The sequence below is a fragment of the Balaenoptera physalus genome (genome assembly GCF_965194825.1).
Source record: "Balaenoptera physalus genome assembly, chromosome: 5".
In the NCBI taxonomy this organism is placed as follows: domain Eukaryota; kingdom Metazoa; phylum Chordata; class Mammalia; order Artiodactyla; family Balaenopteridae; genus Balaenoptera; species Balaenoptera physalus.
In genome coordinates this window covers 39,951,177-39,976,843 of record NC_138884.1, presented here as the reverse complement: position 1 = coordinate 39,976,843, position 25,667 = coordinate 39,951,177, and the positions used below count along the sequence as shown (strand labels likewise).

At 35.8% G+C, this 25,667-nt stretch overlaps 1 protein-coding gene and 1 long non-coding RNA gene across 2 annotated transcripts in view; one reads left to right on the top strand and one right to left on the bottom strand.

Annotated features, from left to right (window-relative positions):
* LOC309661689 overlaps positions 1-12,929 on the top strand; it is a 278,933-nt gene extending 266,004 nt beyond the window's left edge. The window contains exon 2 of the long non-coding RNA XR_014264163.1: positions 5,354-12,929. This is a non-coding gene — a long non-coding RNA (uncharacterized lncRNA). The remainder of the gene's footprint in view (positions 1-5,353) is intronic.
* Positions 12,686-20,345, bottom strand: FGB (fibrinogen beta chain). Its single transcript, XM_082463564.1, has 8 exons — positions 20,217-20,345; positions 17,388-17,579; positions 16,735-16,918; positions 15,566-15,793; positions 14,922-15,035; positions 14,449-14,574; positions 13,951-14,236; positions 12,686-13,343 (listed from the first exon to the last, which is right to left on the bottom strand). Exons 1-8 carry the CDS (start codon positions 20,319-20,321, stop codon positions 13,112-13,114), a joined length of 1,467 nt encoding a protein of 488 aa, XP_082319690.1. The 5' UTR covers positions 20,322-20,345; the 3' UTR covers positions 12,686-13,111.
* Positions 20,346-25,667: the final 5,322 nt, after the last annotated feature.

Genomic DNA, 25,667 nt, shown 5'->3' with positions numbered 1-25,667 from the left:
TACATTCCCACCAACAGTGCAAGAGGGTTCCCTTTTCTCCACTCCCTCTCCAACATTTATTGTTTGTAGATTTTTTAATGATGGCCATTCTGATTGGTGTGAGATGATATTTCATTGTGTTTTTTTTTTTAAAGGGGAGGAGGAGGAAATGAGGAGTCTTTTTTTTTTATTGATTGATTGATTGCTATGTTGCATCTTCGTTTCTGTGCTAGGGCTTTCTCTAGTTGTGGCAAGTGGGGGCCACTCTTCATCGCGGTGTGCGGGCCTCTCACTATCGTGGCCTCTCTTGTTGTGGAGCACAGGCTACAGACGCACAGGCTCAGTAGTTGTGGCTCATGGGCCCAGTTGCTCTGTGGCATGTGGGATCTTCCCAGACCAGGGCTCGAACCCGTGTCCCCTGCATTTGCAGGCAGATTCTCAATCACTGCGCCACCAGGGAAGCCCTATCAATGTGTTTTGATTTGCATTTCTCTAATGATTAATGATGTTGAGCATTCTTTCATGTGTCTGTTGGCAATCTGTATATCTTCTTTGGAGAAATGTCTATTTAGGTCTTCTGCCCATTTTTGGATTGGGATGTTTGTTTTCTTGATATTCAGCTGCATGTGTTGCTTGTATGTTTTGGAGGTTAATCCTTTGCCAGTTGCTTCATTTGCAAATATTTTCTCCCATTCTGAGGGTAGTCCTTTGGTCTTGTTTATGGGTTTCTTTGCTGTGCAAAAGTTTTTAAGTTTCATTAGGTCCCATTTGTTTATTTTTGTTTTTATTTCCATTTCTCTAGGAGGTGGGTCAAAAAGGAGCTTGCTGTGATGTATGTCATAGAGTGTTCTGCCTATGTTTTCCTCTAAGAGTTTGATAGTGTCTGGACTTACATTTAGGTGTTTAATCCATTTTGAGTTTATTTTTTTGTATGGTGTTAAAGAGTGATCCAATTTCATACTTTTACATGTACCTGCCCAGTTTTCACAGCACCACTTATTGAAGAGGCTGTCTTTTCTCCGCTGTATATTCTTGCCTCCTTTACCAAAAATAAGGTGACCATATGTGCGTGCATTTACCTCTGGGCTTTCTATCCTGTTCCATTGATCTATATTTCTGTTATTGTGCCAGTACCATACTGTCTTGATTACTGTAGCTTTGTAGGATACTCTGAAGTGCGGGAGCCTGATTCCTCCAGCTCCGTTTTTCTTTCTCAAGATTGCTTTGGCTATTCGGAGTCTTTTGTGTTTCCATACAAATTGTGAAATTTTTTGTTCTACTTCTGTGAAAAATGCCAGTGGTAGTTTGATAGGGATTGCATTGAATCTGTAGATTGCTTTGGGTAGTAGAGTCATTTTCACAATGTCGATTCTTATCCAATCCAAGAACATGGTATATCTCTCCATCTATTTGTGTCATCTTTAATTCCTTTCATCTGTGTCTTATAATTTTCTGCATACAGATCTTTTCTCTCCTTATGTAGGTTTATTCCTAGATGCTTTATTCTATTTGTTGCAATGGTAAATGGGAGTTTTTTCTTAATTTCACTTTCAGATTTTCCATCATTAGTGTATAGGAATGCTAGAAATTTCTCTGCATTAATTTTGTATCCTGCTACTTTACCAAATTCATTGATTAGCTCTAGTAGTTTTCTAGTAGCATCTTTAGGATTCTCTATGTATAGTGTCATGTCATCTGCAAACAGTGACAGCTTTACTTCTTTTCCAATTTGGGTTACTTTTATTTCTTTTTCATCTCTGATTGCTGTGGCTCAAACTTCCCAAATTATGTTGAATAATAGTGGTGAGAGTGGGCAACCTTGTCTTGTTCCTGATCTTAGTGGAAACGGTTTCAATTTTTCACCATTGAGGACAATGTTTGCTGTGGGTTTGTCATATATGACCTTTATTATGTTGAGGAAATTTCCCTCTATGCCTACTTTCTGGAGGGTTTTTTTCATAAATCGGTGTTGAACTTTGTGGAAAGCTTTCTCTGCATCTATTAAGATGATCATATGGTTTTTCTCCTTCAATTTGTTGATATGGTGTATCACATTGATTGATTTGCATATGTTGAAGAATCCTTGCATTCCTGGGATAAACCCCACTTGATCGTGGTGTATGATCCTTTTAATGTGCTGTTGGATTCTGTTTGCTAGTATTTTGTTGAGGATTTTTGCATCTATATTCATCAGTGAAATTGGCTTGTAGTTTTCTTTCTTTGTGACATCTTTGTCTGGTTTTGGTATCAGGGTGATGGTGACCTCATAGAATGAGTTTGGGAGTGTTACTCCCTCTGCTATATTTTGGAAGAGTTTGAGAAGGATAGGTGTTAGGTCTTCTCTAAATGTTTGATAGAATTCACCTGTGAATCCATCTGGTCCTGGGCTTTTGTCTGTTGGAGGATTTTTAATAACAGTTTCATTTTCAGTGCTTGTGATTGGTCTGTTCATATTTTCTATTTCTTCCTGGTTTAGTCTTGGAAGGTTGTGCATTTCTAAGAATTTGTCCATTTCTTCCAGGTTGTCCATTTTATTGGCATAGAGTTGCTTGTAGTACTCTCTCATGATCCTTTGTATTTCTGCAGTGTCAGTTGTTACTTCTCCTTTTTCATTTCTAATTCTATTGGTTTGAGTCTTCTCCCTTTTTTCTTCATGAGTCTGGCTAATGGTTTATCAATTTTGTTCATCTTCTCAAACACGCAGCTTTAATTTTATTGATGTTTTCTATCATTTCCTTCATTTCTTTTTCATTTATTTCTGATCTGGTCTTGATGTTTTCTTTCCTTCTGCTAACTTTGGGATATTTTTGTTCTTCTTTCTCTAATTGCTTTAGGTGTAAGGTTAGGTTGTTTATTTGGGATGTTTCTTGCTTCTTAAGGTAGGATTGTATTGCTATAAACTTCCCTCTTAAAACTGCTTTTGCTGCATCCCATAGGTTTTGGGTCCTCGTGTTTTCATTGTCATTTGTTTCTTGGTATGCTTTGATTTCCTCTTTGATTTCTTCAGTGATCTCTTGGTTATTAAGTAGTGTATTGTTAAGCCTCCATGTGTTTGTATTTTTTACAGATTTTTTTCCTGTAATTGATACCTAGTCTCATAGCGTTGTGGTCAGGAAAGATACTTGATATGATTTCAATTTTCTTAAAATTACCAAGGCTTGATTTGTGACCCAAGATATGATCTATCCTGGAGAATGTTCCATGAGCACTTGAGAAAAATGTGTATTCTGTTGTTTTTGGGTGGAATGTCCTATAAATATCAATTAAGTCCATCTTGTTTAATGTATCATTTAAAGCTTGTGTTTCCTTATTTATTTTCATTTTGGATGATCTGTCCATTCTTGAAAGTGGGGTTTCAAAGTCCTCTAATATGATTACATTACGGTCGATTATCCCATTTATGGCTGTTAGTATTTGCCTTATGTATTGAGGGGCTCCTATGTTGGGTGCATAAAAATTTACAATTGTTATATCTTCTTCTTGGATTGATCCCTTGATCATTATGTAGTGTCCTTTGTCTCTTGTAATAGTCTTTGTTTTAAAGTTTATTTTGTCTGATATGAGAATTGCTACTCCAGCTTTCTTTTGATTTCCATTTGCATGGAATATCTTTTTCCATCCCCTCACTTTCAGTCTGTATGTGTCCCTAGGTCTGAAGTGAGTCTCTTGTAGACAGCATATATATGGTTCTTGTTTTTGTATCCATTCTGCAAGCCTGTATCTTTTGGTTGGAGCATTTAATCCATTCACGTTTAATGTAATTATCAATATGTATGTTCCTATGACCATTTTGTTAATTGTTTTGGGTTTGTTTTTGTAGTTCCTTTTCTTCTCTTGTGTTTCCCACTTAGAGAAGTTCCTTTAGCATTTGTTGTAGAGCTGGTTTGGTGGTGCTGAATTCTCTTAGCTTTTGCTTTTCTGTAAAACTTCTGCTTTCTCCATCGAATCTGAATGAGATCCTTGCTAGGTAGAGTAATCTTGGTTGTAGGTTTTTCTCCTTCATCACTTTAAATATGTCCTGTCACTCCCTTCTGGCTTGCAGAGTCTCTGCTGAATGATCAGCTGTTAAGCTTATGAGGATTCCCTTGTGTGTTATTTGTTGTTTTCCCTTGCTGCTTTTAACACTTTTTTTTGTATTTAATTTTTGATAGTTTGATTAATATGTGTCTTGGCGTGTTTCTCCTTGGATTTATCCTGTATGGGACTCTCTGTGCTTCCTGGACTTGATTAACGATTTCCTTTCCCATATTAGGGAAGTTTTCAACTATAATCTCTTCAAATATTTTCTCAGTCCCTTTCTTTTTCTCTTCTTCTTCCGGGACCCCTATAATTCGAATGTTGGTGCGTTTAATGTTGTCCCAGAGGTCTCTGAGACTGTCCTCAATTCTCTTCATTGTTTTTTCTTTATCCTGTTCTGCAGTAGTTATTTCCACTATTTTATCTTCCAGGTCACTTAATCGTTCTTCTGCCTCAGTTATTCTGCTACTGATCCCTTCTAGAGAATTTTTAATTTCATTTTTTGTGTTGTTCATCACTGTTTCTTTGCTCTTTAGTTCTTCTAGGTCCTTGTTAAACGTTTCTTGTATTTTCTCCATTCTATTTCCAAGATTTTGGATCATCTTTACTATCATTATTCTGAATTCTTTTTCAGGTAGACTGCCTATTTCCTCTTCATTTGTTAGGTCTGGTGGGTTTTTGCCTTGCTCCTTCATCTGCTCTGTGTTTTTCTGTCTTCTCATTTTGCTTAACTTACTGTGTTTGGGGTCTCCTTTTCGCAGGCTGCAGGTTCATAGTTCCCGTTGTTTTTGGTGTCTGTCCCCAGTGGCTAAGGTTGGTTCAGTAGGTTTTGCAGGTTTCCTGGTGGAGGGGACTAGTGTCTGTGTTCTGTTGGATGCGGATGGATCTTGTCTTTCTAGTGGGCAGGTCCATGTCTGGTAGTGTGTTTTGGGGTGTCTGTGGCCTTACTATGATTTTAGACAGCCTCTGTGCTAATGGATGGGGTTGTGTTCTTGTCTTGCTAGTTGTTTGGCATAGGGTGTCCAGCACTGTAGCTTGCTGGTCGTTTAGTGAAGGTGGGTCTTGGCGTTGAGATGGAGATATCTGAGAGATTTTCGCCATTTGATATTACGTGGAACTGGGTGGTCTTGTGGAACAGTGTCCTGAACTTGGCTCTCCCACCTCAGATGCACAGCCCTAACCCCTGGCTGGAGCACCAAGAGCATTTCATCCACATGGCTCAGAATAAAAGTTAGAAAAAAAAAGAAAGAAAGAAAGAAAGAAGATAAAATAAAATAAAATAGTTATTAAAATAAAAAATAAAAAATAATTATTAAGAAAAAAATTTTTTAAGTAATAAAAAAAAAAGAAAAAACAGACAGGCAGAACCCTAGGACAAATGGTAAAAGCAGAGCTATACAGACAAAATCACACACAGAAGCATACACTTACACAGTCACAAAAAGTGATAAAGGGAAAAAATATATATATCGTTGCTCCCAAAGTCCACCTCCTCAATTTGGGATGTTTCGTTGTCTATTCGGTATTCCATAGATGCAGGGTACATCAAGTTGATTGTGGAGATTTAATCCTCTGCTCCTGAGTCTGCTGGGAGAGATTTCCCTTTCTCTTCTTTGTTTGCACAGCTTCCTGGGTTCAGCTTTGGATTTGGCCCCGCCCCTGCATGTAGGTCGTCTGAGGGCATCTGTTCTTCGCTCAGACAGGACGGGGTTAAAAGAGTAGCTGATTCGGGGGCTCTGGCTCACTCAGGCCGGGGGGAGGGAGGGCTACGGATGCAGGGCGAGCCTGTGACAACAGAGGCCAGCATGACGTTGCACCAGCCTGAGACACACCGTGTGTTCTCCCGGGGAAGTTGTCCCTGGATCACGGGACCCTGGCAGTGGCGGGCTGCACTGGCTCCCGGGTGGGGAGACATAGATGGGTTTTTTAAGTTTCTGTAAATATTTTTATTGTTTTTTTCTTTTACATTTAAATACTTCATTAACCTAGAATTCATTTTAACATGTTATGAAGAAGGTCAACTTTTGTTTTCTAGCCAGTTATGCTGAGGTCATTTATTAAACCATTCTTTGCCAGGGGAAAAGAAATGCCAATTTAATTAAAAGTCTTTTTGCATCTATGGAATATATACAGACTCTCTCCAGTGCTTACACTACCTTGGTCATCTTTAAAGTATAGTTTTTGGACGAAGTGTTCTCCCTTTTACTCTTCACTTTTTTTCTTCCTGTCTAGAAAAATTCTAACTTAAATTTTTTCTTCTTTTGTTTGTTCTAGGGGCTATTTAGAAAAGCCTTTCTTAGTTTCCAATCAGTTCCTTTTTTAGGGGGTTCCGGTGAGTTATCTTTTTTTTTCTATAACCCTGACCTGATGTGGAATTGGTGGGTCATCTTTTAATTATTAATTTCCAAGTATTTCATCAACTATTTAGTTTAACCAATTTTTTCATTCTGTTTTAGAATTAAGATATTCTTTGTGGGCAAGTACATGATTAATTTTTGTGATTGTTTAATAGGCAAATAGAATTATAATTTTATTTTATAGGTTACAAAATTTTATGTTACCAAGTTTGTTGATAATATTTAAATATTCTGTACCTTTTTAAATTTTATATAATTGATCTATCATATTTTAAAATATGTGCATGTATGCATGAACATATATTTATATACACATACATGTTTTTATGTGTGGTCCGTGTGTATATAATAAGGTCTCACTCAGTGTTTTGTGTATGTGTGTTTTCTTTTCCTGTTCTAGAAATTTTGTTTTGTGTGATTGGCTCTTTTATTATCTAGTGCATGAAAGTTTATGACTATTATATCTTCTCCATTGATTATACTTTTTAATCATTATATAATGTCCCTCTTTTACTTGTTTCATCCTTTTAGAATTGAATTTCACCTTGTTAAATGTTAGTATTATCATTATTCCCAATTTCTTTGTTTTTGCATTTACCTAGATGTCTTTACAAGCCATTTTATTTTTAACATTATCACTTTATTTAAAAAGCTTTCTTAAAATAATAAATACATTTTAAAACAATTTTAAGTTTATTTTCTTAATTTTATTATTGTTTCCTCTTTCTTTAATTTTTTGCATGTTGTTCCTTTATTTCCAAACTTTCTCTATCACTCAATTTAGAAGATTTTCTTACAGTTGATGATTTTTTTAAAAACAGTTTTATTTTACATTGACTTTTTAAATTTTTTTGTTTCCTCTTTCCTTAACTTCTGCTACTTACTCATGGTGCTACTCCTCCTCCCACTGCCCACCCCACCCAAACCTCCTCTTAATCTGCAAGTTCTATTTAGATTACCCATTTCATAATAACCCCTAGTTGAATGAATGAATCAATAAATGAATAAAATAGATATGAACGTGAAAGTTTTGCCAGGAAAGTACATGGTTTTTAAATATGTCTGCTACAGAGGAAAATGCTGAATTAGGGATTTTTTTCCTGAGTAAGAAATGTAAAAAATATTCAGCTGTATCTTAATTTTACACCTAGATAGATCCATCTTCATCTGTTAGCCTGTAGCCACCTTGATGCTCTCTTTAGCATGCAGTGGTACATGAGAAACTTCTTGATTACTCTTTCCTTAAGTGCAGAGACTGTATTGTTTTCCCTACTACTTCACTCAAGGTATGGCACAAAGTAATGACCCAATAAAATATTTGTGAATTAAGAAATTTAAGGGTTAAAAGGAACTTTAAAGGTCTTCCATTTCAAGCTCCTACTGAATGCATAAATCCCTTCTGTATCTATTGATGTCATATTTCATTTGTATTAAAAGAAATTATTTACATTTTGATTCATGTATTCTATTTACATATTTATTTTTAGTGTCTGGAAACCTTTTAGAATAAAGTATTACATTTCCAGAAAACATTATAAGAATATTTTTAATTGATAATTACTAGAGTTCCTTTAATAAAGGTGAGGACATTCTATAAATTGATTTTTTGATGAGAAAATAGTAGCTTAGGGAGGTTAAATAATGTGATGATAAGAAACACGTCTGGGGATGAAGCTCACAACAGTGTTCTTACAGGCTCTAACCACTTAATTTGCCCACATAATTTATTCTAAGTTCTAGGATAATGATACTGTAGTTTAGATAAACATGAGCGTATTACAAATAGTGTTTAATTTTAATTACTTTCCCAGTAGTATTACTGATCTAATTATACTCTGTCATGTGTTCCCCTTATAACCAACAAAATACATTTCCAAGTTAGCCGACACTAGGGGTGCAACTGGTGAATCAAACAAGATCCATCCATCCAAGTTCATTATTTATCTAAAATCTTGTCTAGAAAAGCCTGAAAGAAAATGATACCATATTAATATAAGTACATGCAGGATGCATAAATCATAAGCTAATTATTTGTTATAGTTGAACAAAGTAATACAACATTTACTATTTGCTGAAACAACTTGAGAAGTAGCAACATTTAGATTTTGGTGAAGATTATACAAATTGCTTGTAGCTAATGAAATTTACATAGAAACCATTCTGGAGCTATCATATGTATTTATTTATACATTTATTAATTCACCTATATCTTCTTTTTAATTGACTCTCAAATACTTTATAAATCTCATTTATGAAGAAAATCTTTAATTAATTGAGGGTGGGGGTGTCAGGGCCTTAAACATCATAGAAGGGAGTAAGTAGTATGGTGAGGAATTTGCACCCAGGGAAGAGATTCATATTCTCATACGAGAGTTAGACATTTTGTCTTCCATTTCCCCTTGTAAAAGCAACACTTCAAAACCACAGAGGCAAGAAAATTTAAGGTAACCTGCCAGGACTGAGCTGAGAAATGCTTAGCTATTAAACAGTGGTCTCCCTCTTCATCAGCTCACTGCTGAAGGTGGCTACATGTTGATTGCAACAGAGCACTCTGGAAAATATTTGCTAAATCCACCTTTGGCTCTATCTGCAATAGATCTATGACCTCAGGGTCATATGCCTACATAGGCTGTTGCAAAACTGCATTAAAAGTATCTCCTTTGAGAGATAAAGCAAATGTAGCAAACAGTTGGTGAATCTAGGTGAAACGCATAGAGGTATTCATTAAACTATTCTTACAATTTCTTTGTAAGGCTGAAACTTTTCGAATAAAAAGTTGTTGGAGAAATAAACATAATTCAGTCAAAAGACAAAACCAAAAAACATATCACCTGATGGTCACATCTTGTTTGGGAGGAGAGAAAGGGTACAACGGTTAATATTCATACCAGTTAAGACTATTTGCATAAGCATATGACTCTCCCAGTGTAATCACCTAGGAAATAAAATATTTGAGTAAATAATAGGTAATATCAGGCTCCTGATTGCTATCCTACATACATAAATAATGGTTAAGAATTCATATAAAAGATGATTCTCCTAATAGAAAATTGGGGATAGGACCTGAAAGGGAACTCTCAAAACAAGATACACAAATGATCATTAAACATTTTAAAATCCCTTAGTTGCACCAGTAATTAAAGATATGAAAATTAAAGCAATTGTCAATATTTTAATCATAACTTTCAGCATTCATGAAGGAGAAGAAAAAAATATATATAAACACCTCTAATTCTGTGTGTTACAGGTAAATCAATGCAATCTTTATGGAGAGTTATTTGGCAATATATTTATTTTAAAAACTTTTAGAATGCCAAAACCTTTTATTTCCTCTAGAAATTCTGCTTCTAGGAATTTATTCTAGAAGGAAATAGATAAAAACCTATATTATAGATAATACAGATTATGTATATATGCAAAAAAGTTATGAATAAGGATGCTAATTGCAGTATTGTCTTTATTAGGACTAGGTCAGAAAAATCTAAATGTCTAATGAGAGACACTTGCTTAAAAAAAGAGTACATGGCACACAATGCAATATTATATGGCCATTAAAAATCATATAGAAAATAACATTATAGAAGAATATTAAGTAACATGGAAAATTTTCCATGCCACAATGTGAAATATTCAAGTTCTAAAACACGCACAGGATAAAAACAAAAACATCTACTGAGATATTAGCTGCTTCCCTCTTAGTGCTAAAATTATAAATCGTTCTACATTTCTCTGTATTTCCCAAAACGTCTACACATAATATGTACTACTTTCGTTATTTAAAACCACAATTAATGTTAAAATAAACAGAACTTATTCCATTTGCTAGGTTTAGGCATAATTATGCACCAACACATTGTGACTTGGTGCAGAGCTGAGTGACAGTGGGAGCATCAAGCAGGGAGCATCAGATCACATGGCACAGTGGGGGAATGCATGGTGTTCAGATCACAGCTTCAGCTCTATGTACAAATGGTCGGTAGCATCTTTCATTTGTTTCTACACCTCAGAAAAACTAAAAGTCCAACTAAAGAATCAGCTGATACTGACAGATACCAGAATAGAAATAGTGGTTAGCTGCTAAATCCAAGTTGAGCCTTAAAGATAGGCAGTGGTCACAGTATGAAGTCACAGTAATTTCAAAGATGACCTCTTGCTCTAAATATTGCCTCATAGTCACCACTTGAGTGGGAAGAATGCCAGATAAGAAAGATGGGAGTCTCAGGTGAATGCAAATGTAGCCTAAATCACTCGTTCCAAAATCCAGCTGGTGATCAGAATCTCTTGGGGACATTTATTAAAAATATATATTCTTAGGATCTTCCCATGTAGAGGCTCTGATGTAATAAACCTGGGTTGACTCCAGGAACTCTGTATTCTAAATAAGCTCTGCAGGTTTAGATGATCAGTGTGTGTAATGGTTGAACAGAAATGTCAGTTCAACTACTGTGGCTCGTGGTATGCCAGATAATCTACGTTTTTGTCCCATGTGTTTTCACCTTAAAAAACAAGGCTTCAGTTAACATTGGTTACTTGTTTTCCTTGGTTCCTAAATGCAGAGGAATGGGAAATTTACATCCCAAGTACATATATCCTTTATAGTTTGTTCCATACTTTCAGTCTTAATTGTATAATAAATATAGTTCTCATGCCATAGTGTGGGATTATTAATTTTCAACTCATCTTTTTATTATCTTCATAAAAGTCATGAGTTAACCTTTTTAGATACTGTTTTATATATTCTAACTAGGGGACACTACCTTTTGATTGTATTCGAAATTGTGAAGCTTGAATGGGCAAAATCAGATAGGTAACATTTCTTACCAACTGATACCTTAAGAAGGCTTACTTCTTTCTAAATAGATATTACATATTACCCAGGTGTGGTCTCTGTTTTTCTGCTACTTGTACATTAACTAAGAAATTGACCATCGGATTATCTAGTTTAGTGAGTTTTAATCTGTGGTTTTACTTTAAACTCTAGGATTCACTTAGTCCTGGGTACATAAGAGGGTTGAGCAAAGATCTGAGTGATATTGCCCTTAGATTGGGCCCCTGCCACCTCCCCATCCTTTATTTCGTGGGCTTTTGATACACTCAGGCTTGCTGCAAAATTCCTACTTTCCAGTATCTTGCATATTGAGTTTCTATGTGTGCCTTTATTGGAAAATGGGTTCTACCTAAGAAAGGGCTATCCAAGATCTTGATAATCATTGGATTTAGTCATAGAGTATTTATAAATTTATGAAAATCTGACTTTCTGACAGGCAGATGATTCTGGAATCAAAGATGAATAAGAGCTCATTATCAGCAAAGGAGAAAGCAGTGTAGAACAGACAAATTGCATTTAAAGCGAAGTTTGAAATGGACAGCAATTTTGTCAGATGGTGTTGGAGGAAAGATGTTGTTTACAATGGGAGCACAATATAAAAGGGCCTGACCTTTCCGGGAACGGTGAAAAATTCACTGTGACAAGAGTGCAGTTGTATCGTGAAGAGGAACAAGGGCAGGAGACAGTGCTGGGACCAAGTAACAAACCATTTTCACTCCCAGCTAAGAAATCTGGATTTTAACACTTGATAACAACGAGCTAACATTAAGCAGGAAAGTAACATGGTCAGAATTTTCTGTTTTTAGGATGGTATATGTGATGGCAGAGTAACAGACAAATTGAATATAGGTGAGACAGAACCTACGGCAGGGAAACCAGGTAAAAGTTGAAGTTGGCTATGATGAGGAATTAAGGGAGTAATGGCATTCCCGTGATAGAAATGAATAACTTTTGCTTCGATGCAAAGGCTAAGAAGATGAGTGTCAGGACAATGTTTCCATGAAAATCAGTGGCAATGATGCTACAAGAGGGAAGGAGGATTAAGGGTCAGAGGGTTGCACAGGGCGATGGAGAATACAGAGTAAAAGAAAGTTGAGTTGATATACTCATTTGCCGAGGAGAAGTAGAAAGAAGAGAAATTCACTTCTATTTCAGTTCTGGTGTGACCATGTGAAAAACAAAAACCCAGTTGAGGCCAATAGGCCGAATTTCCAGGGGCAACAGACAAATGCTGCTTCCTCCCTCGCTGTTTCCCTCAAAAAACAAATGGTGAAGACTTGACCGTGACTGTCCTCTTGGGATCTCTGATCCGCAAGTCTAGTTCCCTGCAGAGCAGTGGATTTTCATGGTGCAGAGGGAGATGCTGAACCTTCAGGGGTTCACTGCCACTTCATTAGCTACTTGAGGTTGTGAATGCTTCTCTTTTCTCACAAGTTCACAAAGCCTCAGTTCTCACAAAGCCTAACTCAGTGGCCATGTGGAGTACAAAATAAGAAAACATTAATTTATTGTAACAGAAACCAGTTTAATGAATAAATCTTTTTGAGTTTTCTGTGACAGATATTACATAAATAAAGAGAGGTTTAAAAGTGGACTTTTAAACACAGGTTTTTAGCTCACCTCAGTTTTCCCACAAGGATAGAAAATTTCTCTTCCTAATTTGAAACTTTTCACAATCCACTGAAATTATGAACACTGACTATCCACAGTCATCCTTTTAGTTACATCTTGGTATGCAATAGAAATAATGAGTATGAAAGAAAATCATGTGCTATTTTAAATGTCATTTGTCTAAATACTGTTTCCAAAAAGTCACACTTACTACATTTTGATAGCTTTAGAGGGATATAAGGTATGAAAAAAAATTCTGATGACATGATATATAAAAATGTTGTTACGTAGGGAAGAATAATAATCTATGTGTGGAGGACTATTGCTCTGGGAAGTAGGGCCTGATCTTCATGGACATCTTCTTCATCGAGTACCAGGACCCCTGCCAGTTCATCCACACCACTCCATCGTCTGTGCCGTGCTTTGCCATGTCCCAGGTATAAGGGCCACCCCAGTAGTATCTGCCATTTGGATTGGCTGCGTGACATCTATTATACCACCATCCACCACCATCCTCTTTAGAACACTGCTTTCTGGGATCTGTAGTTTTCCTGAAAGGAAATTCGTTTGGGGTTATTAGAACTGCAGTGCTCTCAAGTTAATTCTTTGCTAAGTACGCACAGAGAAGTGCTGTGTGCAATATTCCTTCCCTCTGGTTCTATATGTAAAGTCACAATTACACAGTAAAGGTCTTCTCTGCCCTATAGCAAGAAAGGGAGAGAACTGGGCTTATGTGGCAAATTAATCTATATTTGTTACTTTATCCAGAAATGATAGCTTTCAGATCCCTTAGTGTTACAGATCCCTGGAAAACAAAATGGAGGTTTTGATATACACAGTACAATTTAGAGATAGGGAAATCTATCTAAGTACGCACTACTTAGTAACTGTGCTCAAATTCCAGTTGTATCTTTTATGGTTATGTGATTTTGCGTAAATTACTTAATCTCTCTAATCTTAATTTGTAAAATGAGGATAGTAATGGCAACCTTATAGCTGGAGTGCTTTAGAGTGACCCAGAAAGAGCTTAGCACAGTGGCTGGCACACAGGAAGTACCCAAGAAATGAGAGTCACTAATCACATTAGCGATCACTAATGACTCCAAGAAGCAATGTTAGCAGCGGTGCTAAAAGCAGGAGGGAAGAAGCAGCACGTACCAGCCGTCATTGTCTCTGTCGTAAGTGCTGAAGAACATGCTGTTGTGGATGGTCATAGTCCGGTTTTCTCCCACCAGTTGAGAAGCTCCTTCTATGAGGGCATTGCCAGCTGTGCCCTTGTATTTGCTCACTGAGAGTTGATATTTGTTGGCCTCACTCTGTACAGTGAATCCTTCATAGAGTGCTGTCACCTTATCTCCTTTCCAGTCCTCCATTTCAATAAAAAGCTTTGTGGGTCCCAACCTGGTAAGCTGGCTAATTTTGTCATTTCCAAGCCAATACTCACCTAAAGGAAAAATAAAATAAAATCTCACCAAAAATAAAACCTTTAAAAAAAAACTGGCTTTTCCCCCTCATCATTAGCTTTTATACTCTTTTTGTAAATTCTTCTTAACCTCCTAAAACTCCTAAAAACAGACTACCAACACTATGTTTTTTAAATGGAAAAAAAAAAAAATCTAAAAAAGAATGATTTTATTTTGTACTCCCAGTTTTTACCTGGTACACCACAGTATTTTTTCCCATCTGCATTGGTTGCAATATTTCCAAATCCTTCCTTATATGGATCCCATTTCCTGCCAAAGTCAACACTACCATCTTGACGGTTCTGAATTACTGTCCATCCTTTGGTTGAAAGAAACAAAATAACACACATTACCACTAACAAATAATGTCGCTTTGAGGGCAATGTCTGAATTCCTTGTCCATTTAATTCATGCCCATCGACATTTAGTGCTCCAAAATAGATATAATAAGGAAATAAATGTGAGAGGAAAACTCGCAAAATCTTTGGAAACTGCAAGTGCCTTATCTTACCCCAAATTGTGAATCAGAGGTATTCTAAAACATCAGATTGAATTCCAAATCAAATGGCTCATTGTTAGCTACGTTAAACCTAGGTTTTATTTCCTGGCATTTTATGGTATCAAAATAATTTCAGCATAATAGGTCAAAAGCTATCAAACACTTACCTCCTCTTTCTGTTTTCATATCACAGTATACTCTATATGGTTTGATAGAACTGTCAGGCTGAATGAGATACATTTCAGATGTTTCACCTCCATTCCTGATAATTTCCTCACATTCTGCAACCATAAGATAACATTATATTTAGGGACTACAACATCATTACCTTGTCTTTAGTCACTAATTTTGTAAGATAACTGATTACATAGATACTAAAGAACATTTTATTTTAGACATTTGAGAATATGTTGTAGAAACTTAATCTTCCTTTTACTAAAAATCAAACTCGGTTTCAAGGAATTCTATCTGCCAAGGGGGTGTAAAAGCTCTTCTCTACCTTTTGTGTCCTGTGATATCCATAAACTTCCAGAACCCACGTGATGGAGAAATCCCTACATCTATCCATGATTCCACCATCTTTTCAAGCAAGCATGTACATTACACCCATGGAGCTACCACCATCATTACACTGCTTCCTACTCATCAAAAACTGGCAAATGCATTAGGCATGGTAGGGATATCTTCATGATGTGCTAAGATGTCATTAGGATCTGTTGGGAAAATCCATTGGACTTCTTTTAGTTCTCTTATTTTTAGAGAGTGTGAGTTCTTCTGGAACCTACTAGAAATATGTATCTTAACTAGTTACCTCTGCCAGACACCACAGGAATATTGCAAGTGACAGTACACGGGCTGCGGCAGTATTCCATCTGAGCTGAGACATCCGATTCTAATTTTTGTATTTTGCTTCTCAAATTTTCCAGAATTGAACGGAGCACACGAAGTTTAGTTGGGATATTACTGTTCACAGTCTCATCTATATATAACTGGTGCTTTTCCAGTTGTGAGGAGTACTCATTTATTACATTTTCATTATCTGGAAAAATGAAATTATGTAGGAGTGGTTAGCATTTTCTCTTGATAAAAAAACTAAACGTATTCAACCACACAGTTGTGATTCTGATTTTCTGAGAATAAACTAATAGACCCCGAATGAACATCGGGCAGTCATGATATGTAGTTGTACTTAGGGGAAATTATTTGCCCCATGGCATACAAAAATTAACATATAGTCTAGCTACTATAATAGTAATTTACCCTAGATTAAGCTAAAAATTATGCCTAATAATAGATACAATAAGTTATCTATTATTTTGGTGACAAAAAGAGGAGAAAGCAGGACTTAGGCTTTCCATCTCAGAAGTTCAACATCTTATGGAGTAGACACACTTGATTTATTTATTCATCTTACTTAAGTACAGCAGAGCCTTGAAATATACAAGAGAAATGCCATGATTCCTTTGAAAAATGTCCAAATTTGGGTATGCTACTCCCTGAAACACCTATGCCATGCTGGCTCACTAGCTGATTCCTAACCACCAAGCCAATAGCACTCAAAGTTCAGATCTCAGGATTCAAAGGATAAGATCATTATCTGCAATTCAATTGAGTATATCCTGGACACAGTTATATTCAAAACCCCAAATGTTAAATCTATAAATGCTAAATTTTTACTCTGTGAATATACTGTCTTCGGAGTCACAAGTTTTTTTATAGACTAAAAATAAGGACTCACAGTGAAAATTTTCACAGAGAATCATCCTTGCTGATGCCAGACTGGGAATAAGAGTTGCATAGTGCTTGTCAGACAAGTTGCAGGTGAAGATGCCTAAGTGAGGACCTTGGGGTAATCAGGCTCATACTGAACTACTCGGACTCATCTAGAAACATGAATCTCCTCAGAATTGTGCATTCCCATGGCACTCTGACAGTTTCAATTTTATAATAGAATCAAACAGGAAACACAAGGACATCTACCTTTTACTTGCTTCTGCCTCTCTTTCCACATGTTTTTTAGCAGAGTTATATACTGAAAGGTGGAAGTAGAGGTCTGGGAAACAGACTCTATATTAGTAATTAACTCTTCTACATTCTTTCTGATTGGTCTTTCCTCTTTTACCAAAGTATCTTGCAACTGACATCCTGTAGGACACAACACGCCCTGCAAACAAAGAAAATAGCCAACAATAGATGAAGGATTGGGGTTATGGATATTTGTGAAAATAGCATATAGTGAAAATTCAATGACATCATTCACCAATATAAAAACTTGCAATTTGATTTTCTTTATGTGAGACCAGAAATTCTAGACTCATCATTATATTCCTCTGAAGATTAAAAATAATCCTTACCACAGAACAAAGGTAATTAGGCTATGAAAATGTTACCCTCTGAACAGACAAAGTGGGCAAAGTACAAAGGAGAGGTAACATCATGTGTCCTAATTTGTAATCTTGGGCCCAGACCAAAGAAAATTAGAAAAGCACCCTTAGCCCAAGGCCCAATAAGTTTATGTTTTGTATTTACATCCAAAAGATACAAACAAAATAAAAATGATGGTAATGTGGGTCAACACAACATCAGGAAGATATGATGAATACAGGCCTTCTTCGCACGGGAGGCCCACCCACCAGGTCTGGGTCAGCGTGCAGGCAGCCGTCAGCATCAGGGGGTTTTCTCTCCACTTTCTTCTGGCGGATAGCTGCTTTGGCTGGACGAGGCTGATAGCCATCTCCGCTGATGGGAGGGGGGACGGGTCTCAGGCTGGGAGCCTCCTCCCTCTTCTTGTCATAGGGTCGATGACCACGGGCATCCAAATGCAACTTCAGGGAACCAGGCAGAAATAAAATGTAGAGTGTTATAGGAGATTTTAGATGTAGCTATTCCAACACCCTCATTCTATAACTTTGGTTATCAAATGACTGAGGATTTGCTTAAGGTTCATCAACTAGCTAGTTGTTGTTCGTAAATCAACAGGTTCCTTAGGTTTCTTCAGTAACAGTAGAAAGAAAAACAGTGCAAAAAGCTATTGTGCCTGGGGTAGTTTTTAAAAAGAGACTTTAAAAAATGTTGTATCATCAGATAATGAAAGGTAATGACCTCAGATTCCTGAAACCTATACATTGGAACATACAAAATAGTAAGAAATCTATACCGTCAGGAGGAATAAATGTTCTCAAGGCACTGGATTACTAAATTCCTGTAATTATTGTTAATTATTTTTTTACTTTCAATTTTTATGAATTGATGATTAATTTGGCTAACTCCTATATAATAATATTTAAGAGGCAATACAGATTTATTAAAAGCAAAATTTACTTAGGATTTATTTGTAATAAGACAACCATTGGCTCTAACATGTTTGAAGAGGAATAAGGTATTCTGGAGCCAGACTGCTTGGTTTCAAGTCTTGACCCCCACCACTTACTAGCTATAAAGATCTTTGGCAAGTTACTTCATCTGTAAAATAGGGATGATAAAAGTATCTGCCATATAAGATGATTGTTAGGATTAAATGACTTATTGCATATGACACCCTTAGAAGAATACCTGGCACATATTGAGTTATTATTATTGTTTTTATTGCAATCACACATAACAGATACTACAGTGTAAGTGGCTTTTCCACTACTAACTTCAATCTTATCTTCTATCAACAAAATTGTTAAATCATTCTCATGAAATTTTCTACTTGATTTCCTTTATCAAATACCATGATTTTCTCATATTTAAAATAATTCTCAAGGTATGTGCATTGCAATTAAAATTATTTGCTAATTGAAAAAATATTACATTAAAAGATAGTGAAGTGGAAAATATGCAATGCAATACAAAAGTGCTGGCTTAGATTAACTATATTATCATCATATGACCTTTGTCAGTACTTTCACCTTTTGAGACTTAATTACAAATTAACAAATGATTAGATTTGCTGCAGAGACTAAGCTCTCTAGCTATTTTGTGGGCCTAGAAGTCATTGAATGACTGTTTGGAATTTCACTGTCATTTATTCAGTAAGTTAGAATAATATTTAACATTTAGTGGTAGAGCACTAGGCTTTAAACCCAGGCAAGTTGGATCAAGATTCCCCTGCTTAACTGCTGAAATTAAACTACAGTATATGTTATGTGTGACTGCAAGAAAAATAATAATGTATGAAGATTTGTAGGAAATATACATATTTTGTGTCAAAGACATGGTCCCAGCCAGACAGGAATTTTATGAAATGTGATTCATCTGTTTACTACAAATCAAATTATAACAGAAGAAAAATATTTCTTTTTTATTTTAGAATATAATTAAAGAGGTAGTGTTGGTGATCTAGCTTTCCTAGAGAAAAGTAAATGAAAAATGTTAAACATCTTAAAAGAAATTATATGAAGTTTATGAAGACCACTTATTGAAATAACTAAAACTAGAAAATCCAATTGGAAGGTTAAACTAGTAAACTGTCTCTGTGTAGATTAGTTGGTGAGCAGGAATGTAAAAGTGCTTACCCAAGTACTTTATAAAAGTTTACTCTTACACATGTTTTACATTTTTCTTACCTAATTCAATTAACCAAATAACTATCTTTTTATATGTATAGTTTGATAATTAAAACACTTAGGTTCTCTTCAAATTCAACAAGTGATCCAAAATGAATCACTTCATTTATGTATTACTGTGTACTTTTATTTCTAGTATGGTGATACTATGCTATATACAAGAAATTTGATCAGGAGTCATCTGATAATAAAATTTTAATTCTTTAAATATTCATTTCTCTAAATGCATTTTTGTATTTTTGACATCTGCAAACCAGTAGGAGTAAATCAGCAAAGATAGTACTTGAGGAAAAACTGTTCTATGAATGAATAAATTAAATGGAGCGATATATTTGATAACCACTAATAATAACAATATATAAATCTCTCATTTGAAAAAAACAGTTTTGAATCTTCTATTACCACACTTGATCTCTTCTGCTTTTAGGTTTAGTTTACAATTTTCATTCATAAATAGCCTGTAATTTCATGAGCTTTATATTACCCTCCTTCACCAAAGAACCATCTAGCTTCTACAGCTTTTTTCTTTTAAAATGCTGCTCTTTTATTATTTTATAGTCTGGGAAATTTTCAGATATTTGTTCTCAAATTGTAATAACATATTGCTAGAACTCAATGAAAATGATAGTACTCAGGATAGCAACAATCGGAAAAACACATCTTACATTAGATCTGACATCTTCTTCCTGGGAAAATAAAGGTGATAAACCAGAAAATGAGAAATTATTATTTTGTTTTTATATAAGAAATACTATGCAACATTCTTTAAATAAAATAGGTCTTAGAGATTAACAATTCAATTTCATAATTAAAATCAATGTTAATTTCATTATAATATTCACATATGATTATGTTTTGGTTATATTTTATATTAATAATATTAGTAAGAATACAATAATATTTAAAAGTCACCTCATCGTAGTCAGCAACAGCTTGGGCCTTAACTATAAAAACACACAATAGTAGCAGTAGTAGATGTTTCATGGTTTTAAATTTTTGGAAGTTCCAAGAAACCATCCTTTGCTATAGACTTAACTGAGAGATCTTCAGTCCTATATATACCTGAATCCTCTGTTAGCTATGCCTTTCCAAGTGATTACCTTCCTTAGTTAACGTTTAATTTTTTGGTTCACTTGTTGGCTGAACCATTTTATCCCTTAAGCAACATGTTCCCAGCAAGACTTATTTACTTGTCATACAACTGTTCCCTGTTGGCCAAGTTTAGTAACACCGAAGTTCCTTAATTCATTTAATCGGACAATATGATGGGAAATTGGGACATTCCTAAAAGAGTTGTGTATCACATTTCCTGTAAATTAACGTGGATGCTACACAGGCTCCCAAAGAATGTGTGAGGAAAAAAATATTTTTAATCCAAGCACAAAAAAATTCGACCTACTTACAAGGCACCCACTAACATTGTGAACTCACTAGAGGTTTACCATAAGTGCTGTTTTGAGGTAATCCTGTAATTCAGTTTTTAAAAAGGCCACTAAACTAAAGAATAATATTACCATGTGTTCATCTTCTCTTTCAGACATTAATCAGAATAACAAAATTATCGATAATATTCATGCCTTATGCTATGATAGACTAACATGAAAAAGAAAATGTAGTCTTCTTTTTTTGCTCTGACCACTTTCCATATTTTGTTCTTTACTAATATGTTATAATGTTTAAATAATTCTAAACTTTATTAAAATAATTAGTAGATTACAGATTCCTAAATCAAAATCATTATTATGGTGATTGGATACATATTTAACATTTTATTTTTATATTATATTTATATATATATATATATTTTATATATATATATAAATATAAATATATTTTATATATATATTATATATATAAATATATATATATTTATATATAATATATATTAATATATTATTAATATTTATAAAAACAATGTTATTTTAACATTAGTGAAGCCTTCATATATCTATTTCAAATAGAAGCTCAGACACCATTTCCTTTCATAATTTCCTATAAGCTAACAAATGCATCTTTGTCGTCTTTTCATTGTTTTTTGCAATCAGGATTAACAACTCTTACAAGAATCAATAGCAAAACCATAGCCAAAACAAAAATCCCAGCAAGTGTGCTCTTTATAGCATTTTTCTGGGTTTCTTTGGTATGCAAAGTGAAACATCTGTTGTTAAATTTTTTAAGTGATTTTCTTAAAAAGATAGCAGGTTATCCAGGTTTGGAACAGGAGAATATGTTTTAAACAATGCTTTGAAGCAGTCTCTTGATAATGGTACGAAACACACTAAATTTCTTTCTTCTCTGGGTAGCATAAGTTGCATTCCTAAATCCTTTTAACTCAGATTTATAGAAGCAAAATGTTGAGTTTAAATTAAGTAAAATAGTTGATTGGATTTTTCCAAATTTATCTCAATCATTAGTACTGGGTAAATACTATACTTTAAGATCAGCTTAGTTTTACTTTTTCTTAGAAGAATACATACTCTGACTGAGAAAGCAAATTTGTGTGTATGCCTGTGTCAATTAAAAGAAGATGCAACAATATTTCCCTTCAAAATGTAACTGAGGAAAAGTTTATCTTAATCATCCGGGCAGGGTTTTATTTTAGTGATGTCAGGTTCTTGCTGATTTAAAAAGACAGAGAACGTTAAGAAAACTAAAAATTTTTTTTCTTTTGAGGTAACATTATATTATCTTCATTTTCAAGCACTGACTTTACATCAACTAGCAATAGAACCATTATTTAATTCCCAGAAGTTTGTTAATTTTTTGTTTCTTCTAGCATATTATAGTAACTTGTGCAACATTAACGTGAAAGTTCCCTTATAAGTCCCACTTTTTTTCTACTCTGACAGGCATTCTTGCCATCATCACCAGGAAGGTGGAAGGAAATCACTGGAAATCACTCCATAACACCAGAGACTAAACATTCATTCCACAAATAGTTCTTGAGGGCCTCCTATGTGACAGGCAGTGTGCTAGAAGCTGGGGATACACTGGTGAATAAGACAGACCATAGTAGGCATTTGATAAAAAAATCGTAGAATGAATGAGTGAACTAGCTTTCATTGAAACAGGCCTCTGATTCCAAGCTCTGATAATCATTTATCTGCTTTAAGTTTTACAGATGATGAAACAGCGACTCAGAGAGGTTAAGTAAAGTACTCAAGGCATACAAGTAGTAAGTACTGGTAGCAGGACTTGACCCATGTCTGTCTGACCAGACAGTTCATGCTCTGTGCCCATTAGACCATATTGCCCAAGAAAATGTAAACATGATAAAGAATTGACCTGTACCTTTTTGGTTTGCTGTTGTCGTTGTTTTGGTCAGTTCTTTTTCTTGAGACTACAGTGTCTCAGACGGGCACTCCCATCCTTAGCCTTTATTTTCACTTACATTTTCACTGTAATATGTGGGTGTGGGTTGGATATTCATGTCTGTGTGAGAGGCATGGTTGATGCAGTGAATAATAACTATGAGTTTCTTTAATTCTACTTCTTGCTAGATTTTTTTATAGAGTTATATACAGCTATACTAACATTTTAAAGTGCCTAATATTACAACGTAAATTACCATGTTTTCAAAGAGAAGAAATGCATTTACAGAGATCCTGCTCGCTAAACTACTTAAATTTTTAAAAATGTTGTTGTCATTGGTGGAGGAGAAAGGGAGTACTATTTGTTCAGTTATGTTTTTAGATCAATAGTGCAGGGTTCTTCAAATTAGCTGATCCCCTTATGTAAGTCAAGGGCAGTAAATCAGTGACAGAAAAAACAGAAATTATCTGTCCTGCCCAGCAGCTCTCTGGCAAGAAGGGCAGACTTGCCAGCACTGATTGTCAAGCATTTGTTGTTGATACTTTTACAATTCAAGTCAGGCCCAGTTATAGCACACAAGGCAATTTGTGTTCATCAAATATTTATAGAACACCTATTTTGTGCTAGAGGCCAAGGATACTTTGGTCACCAAGATAGACAAAAGCCCTGTACTCATGAAGTTTTGTGTCTAGAGGGGAAGACAGAAAATAAAAACTACTTATATGTGCTGAACCTAAGACCCTGTGCTGAGCCAGGAAAGGTGAGGCTTTGGGAACAGTAACTTAGGGACCCTAACCTCCTTCCAGGGGAAAAATGACCTGAAAGGAAAAGGCTTTTGGACTTGAAACTTGTGGTTTGAATGACTGTGTGGTTTATATCAGACACCGGCCACATGATAGGTATTTGACAAATATCTGTTGAACTAGTTTGTGAACATAGAATGAGTGAATGATAGAATAAATAAAATGAAATACTGATTCTCTTTGTCTAAGAAGGCATAGGTTTTGAGAACCATATTAAATCATTGTTAGTCTCTGTATGGTTTTTTTTCTTTTTGTTTTTTGTCTTACCCTGAACCACAGTATGAGAACCACTATCCAAGGGGAAATTAATACTGAAGAGTTGGAAGCCAGCTTGGACCAGAGCTTGATGGGCAAACCTGAGACTAATGTGACAGTGACAGCCATAACTGGTTAGCATCTGCAATGGGAAAGCACATTGCAGGGAAGAAGGGTAGGGCTAGCTCTGTCTCTTATGGAAAGTCTCCTTCTATTGACTTGGTAGATATCAGTTTGCTTTTCTTACGGAAGCTGATACCATGGCAATAAGGAGAAAAATAGGACACTTTCTCCTTCAACCCAATGCCAATCACAGGAGCTAGAGAAAAGACAGAGATGCTCTTTTGCTTCTGTCACATTAGACTTAAAACCACAAAGGGTGTGACCAACACCAGTTGGAGTGCTGCTCCCTTCTCTTGGAATGACCCCTAAAATGCAGGAGTGGGGCTCCTGCAGTCCTGTTAGTATTGTGATACCCTGACCCTCTAGCCACAGGTGACTGAGTAGGGGTAGATCCCTTACCCAAGCTAGCCCTATCAGCTTCTCTCCCCCAGTTTTATGTTTGCAAAGGAAATAAGCAAAGGAAATAATTAGGTTGATTGGCCTGATGTCACATTTATGGCAGCATTCTAGAGAGAAAGCCTACCAACTTCAGCAGCAGGAGCCACCAAAACTTCCAAACTTGATCATTTGATTCTTCTGCCAAATCTGAGACACCTGATTGTCCTTTTAAATAGTACCCCCCCCCCATTATCTTTTGGTAAGTTAATGGCAGGGGGCTACTATTTAAAAGGTAAGTAAGGGCTTCCCTGGTGGTGCAGTGGTTAAGAATCCTCCTGCCAATGCAGGGGACACGGGTTCGAGCCCTGGTCCGGGAAGATCCCACATGCCACAGAGTAACTAAGCCTGTGCGCCACAACTACTGAGCCTGAGCTCTAGAGCCCGCGAGCCACAATTCCTGAAGCCCGGGCGCCTAGAGCCCATGCTCTGCAACAAGAAAAGCCAGCGCAATGAGAAGTCTGCGCACCACAATGAAGAGTAGCCCCCACTCGTCGCAACTAGAGAAAGCCCGCACACAGCAACAAGAGTCATGTACCATAATGCTCACTGCAGCTCTATTTACAATAGCCAGGATATGGAAGCAACCTAAGTGTCCATCAACATTTGAATGGATAAAGAAGACGTGGCACATATATACAATGGAATATTACTCAGCCATAAAAGGAAACGAAATAGAGTTATTTGTAGTGAGATGGATGGACCTAGAATCTGTCATACAGAGTGAAGTAAGTCAGAAAGAGAAAAATAAATACCTTATGCTAACACATATATATGGAATCTAAAAAAAAATGTTCTGAAGAACCTAGGGGCAGGACAGGAATAAAGACGCAGACGTAGAGAATGGACTTGAGGACACAGGGAGGGGGAAGGGTAAGCTGGGATGAAGTGAGAGAGTGGCATGGACTTATATATACTAACAAATGTAAGATAGCTAGTGGGAAGCAGCCAGCACAGGGAGATCAGCTCGGTGCTTTGTGACCACCTAGAGGGGTGGGATAGGGAGGGTGGGAGGGAGATACAGGAGGGACGAGATATGGGGATATATGTATATGTACAGCTGATTCACTTTGTTATAAAGCAGAAACTAACACACCATTATAAAGCAATTATATCCCAATAAAGATGTTAAAAACAAAACAAAACAAAAAGCAAACAAAAACAACAACAAAAAAAACAAAGACCCAACGCAGCCAAAAATAAATAAATTTAAAAAAAATACCTCTAAAAGGTAAGTTAATTAATGGCTGAGATAGCTTCTGGGGTTTGCTGAACTAATTCAAAGGGAAAGTTAAGATCAAATGTTTGGGAATCAAACTGAGTTTTTAAAAAAAGCATAAATCACACATTGGAAACAGAAGCTGTATTTTCACACAATGCAATAAAGCACTTAAAAGTGATTAAGTATATAGTACCAGTAGTAAAACTCTGTAGA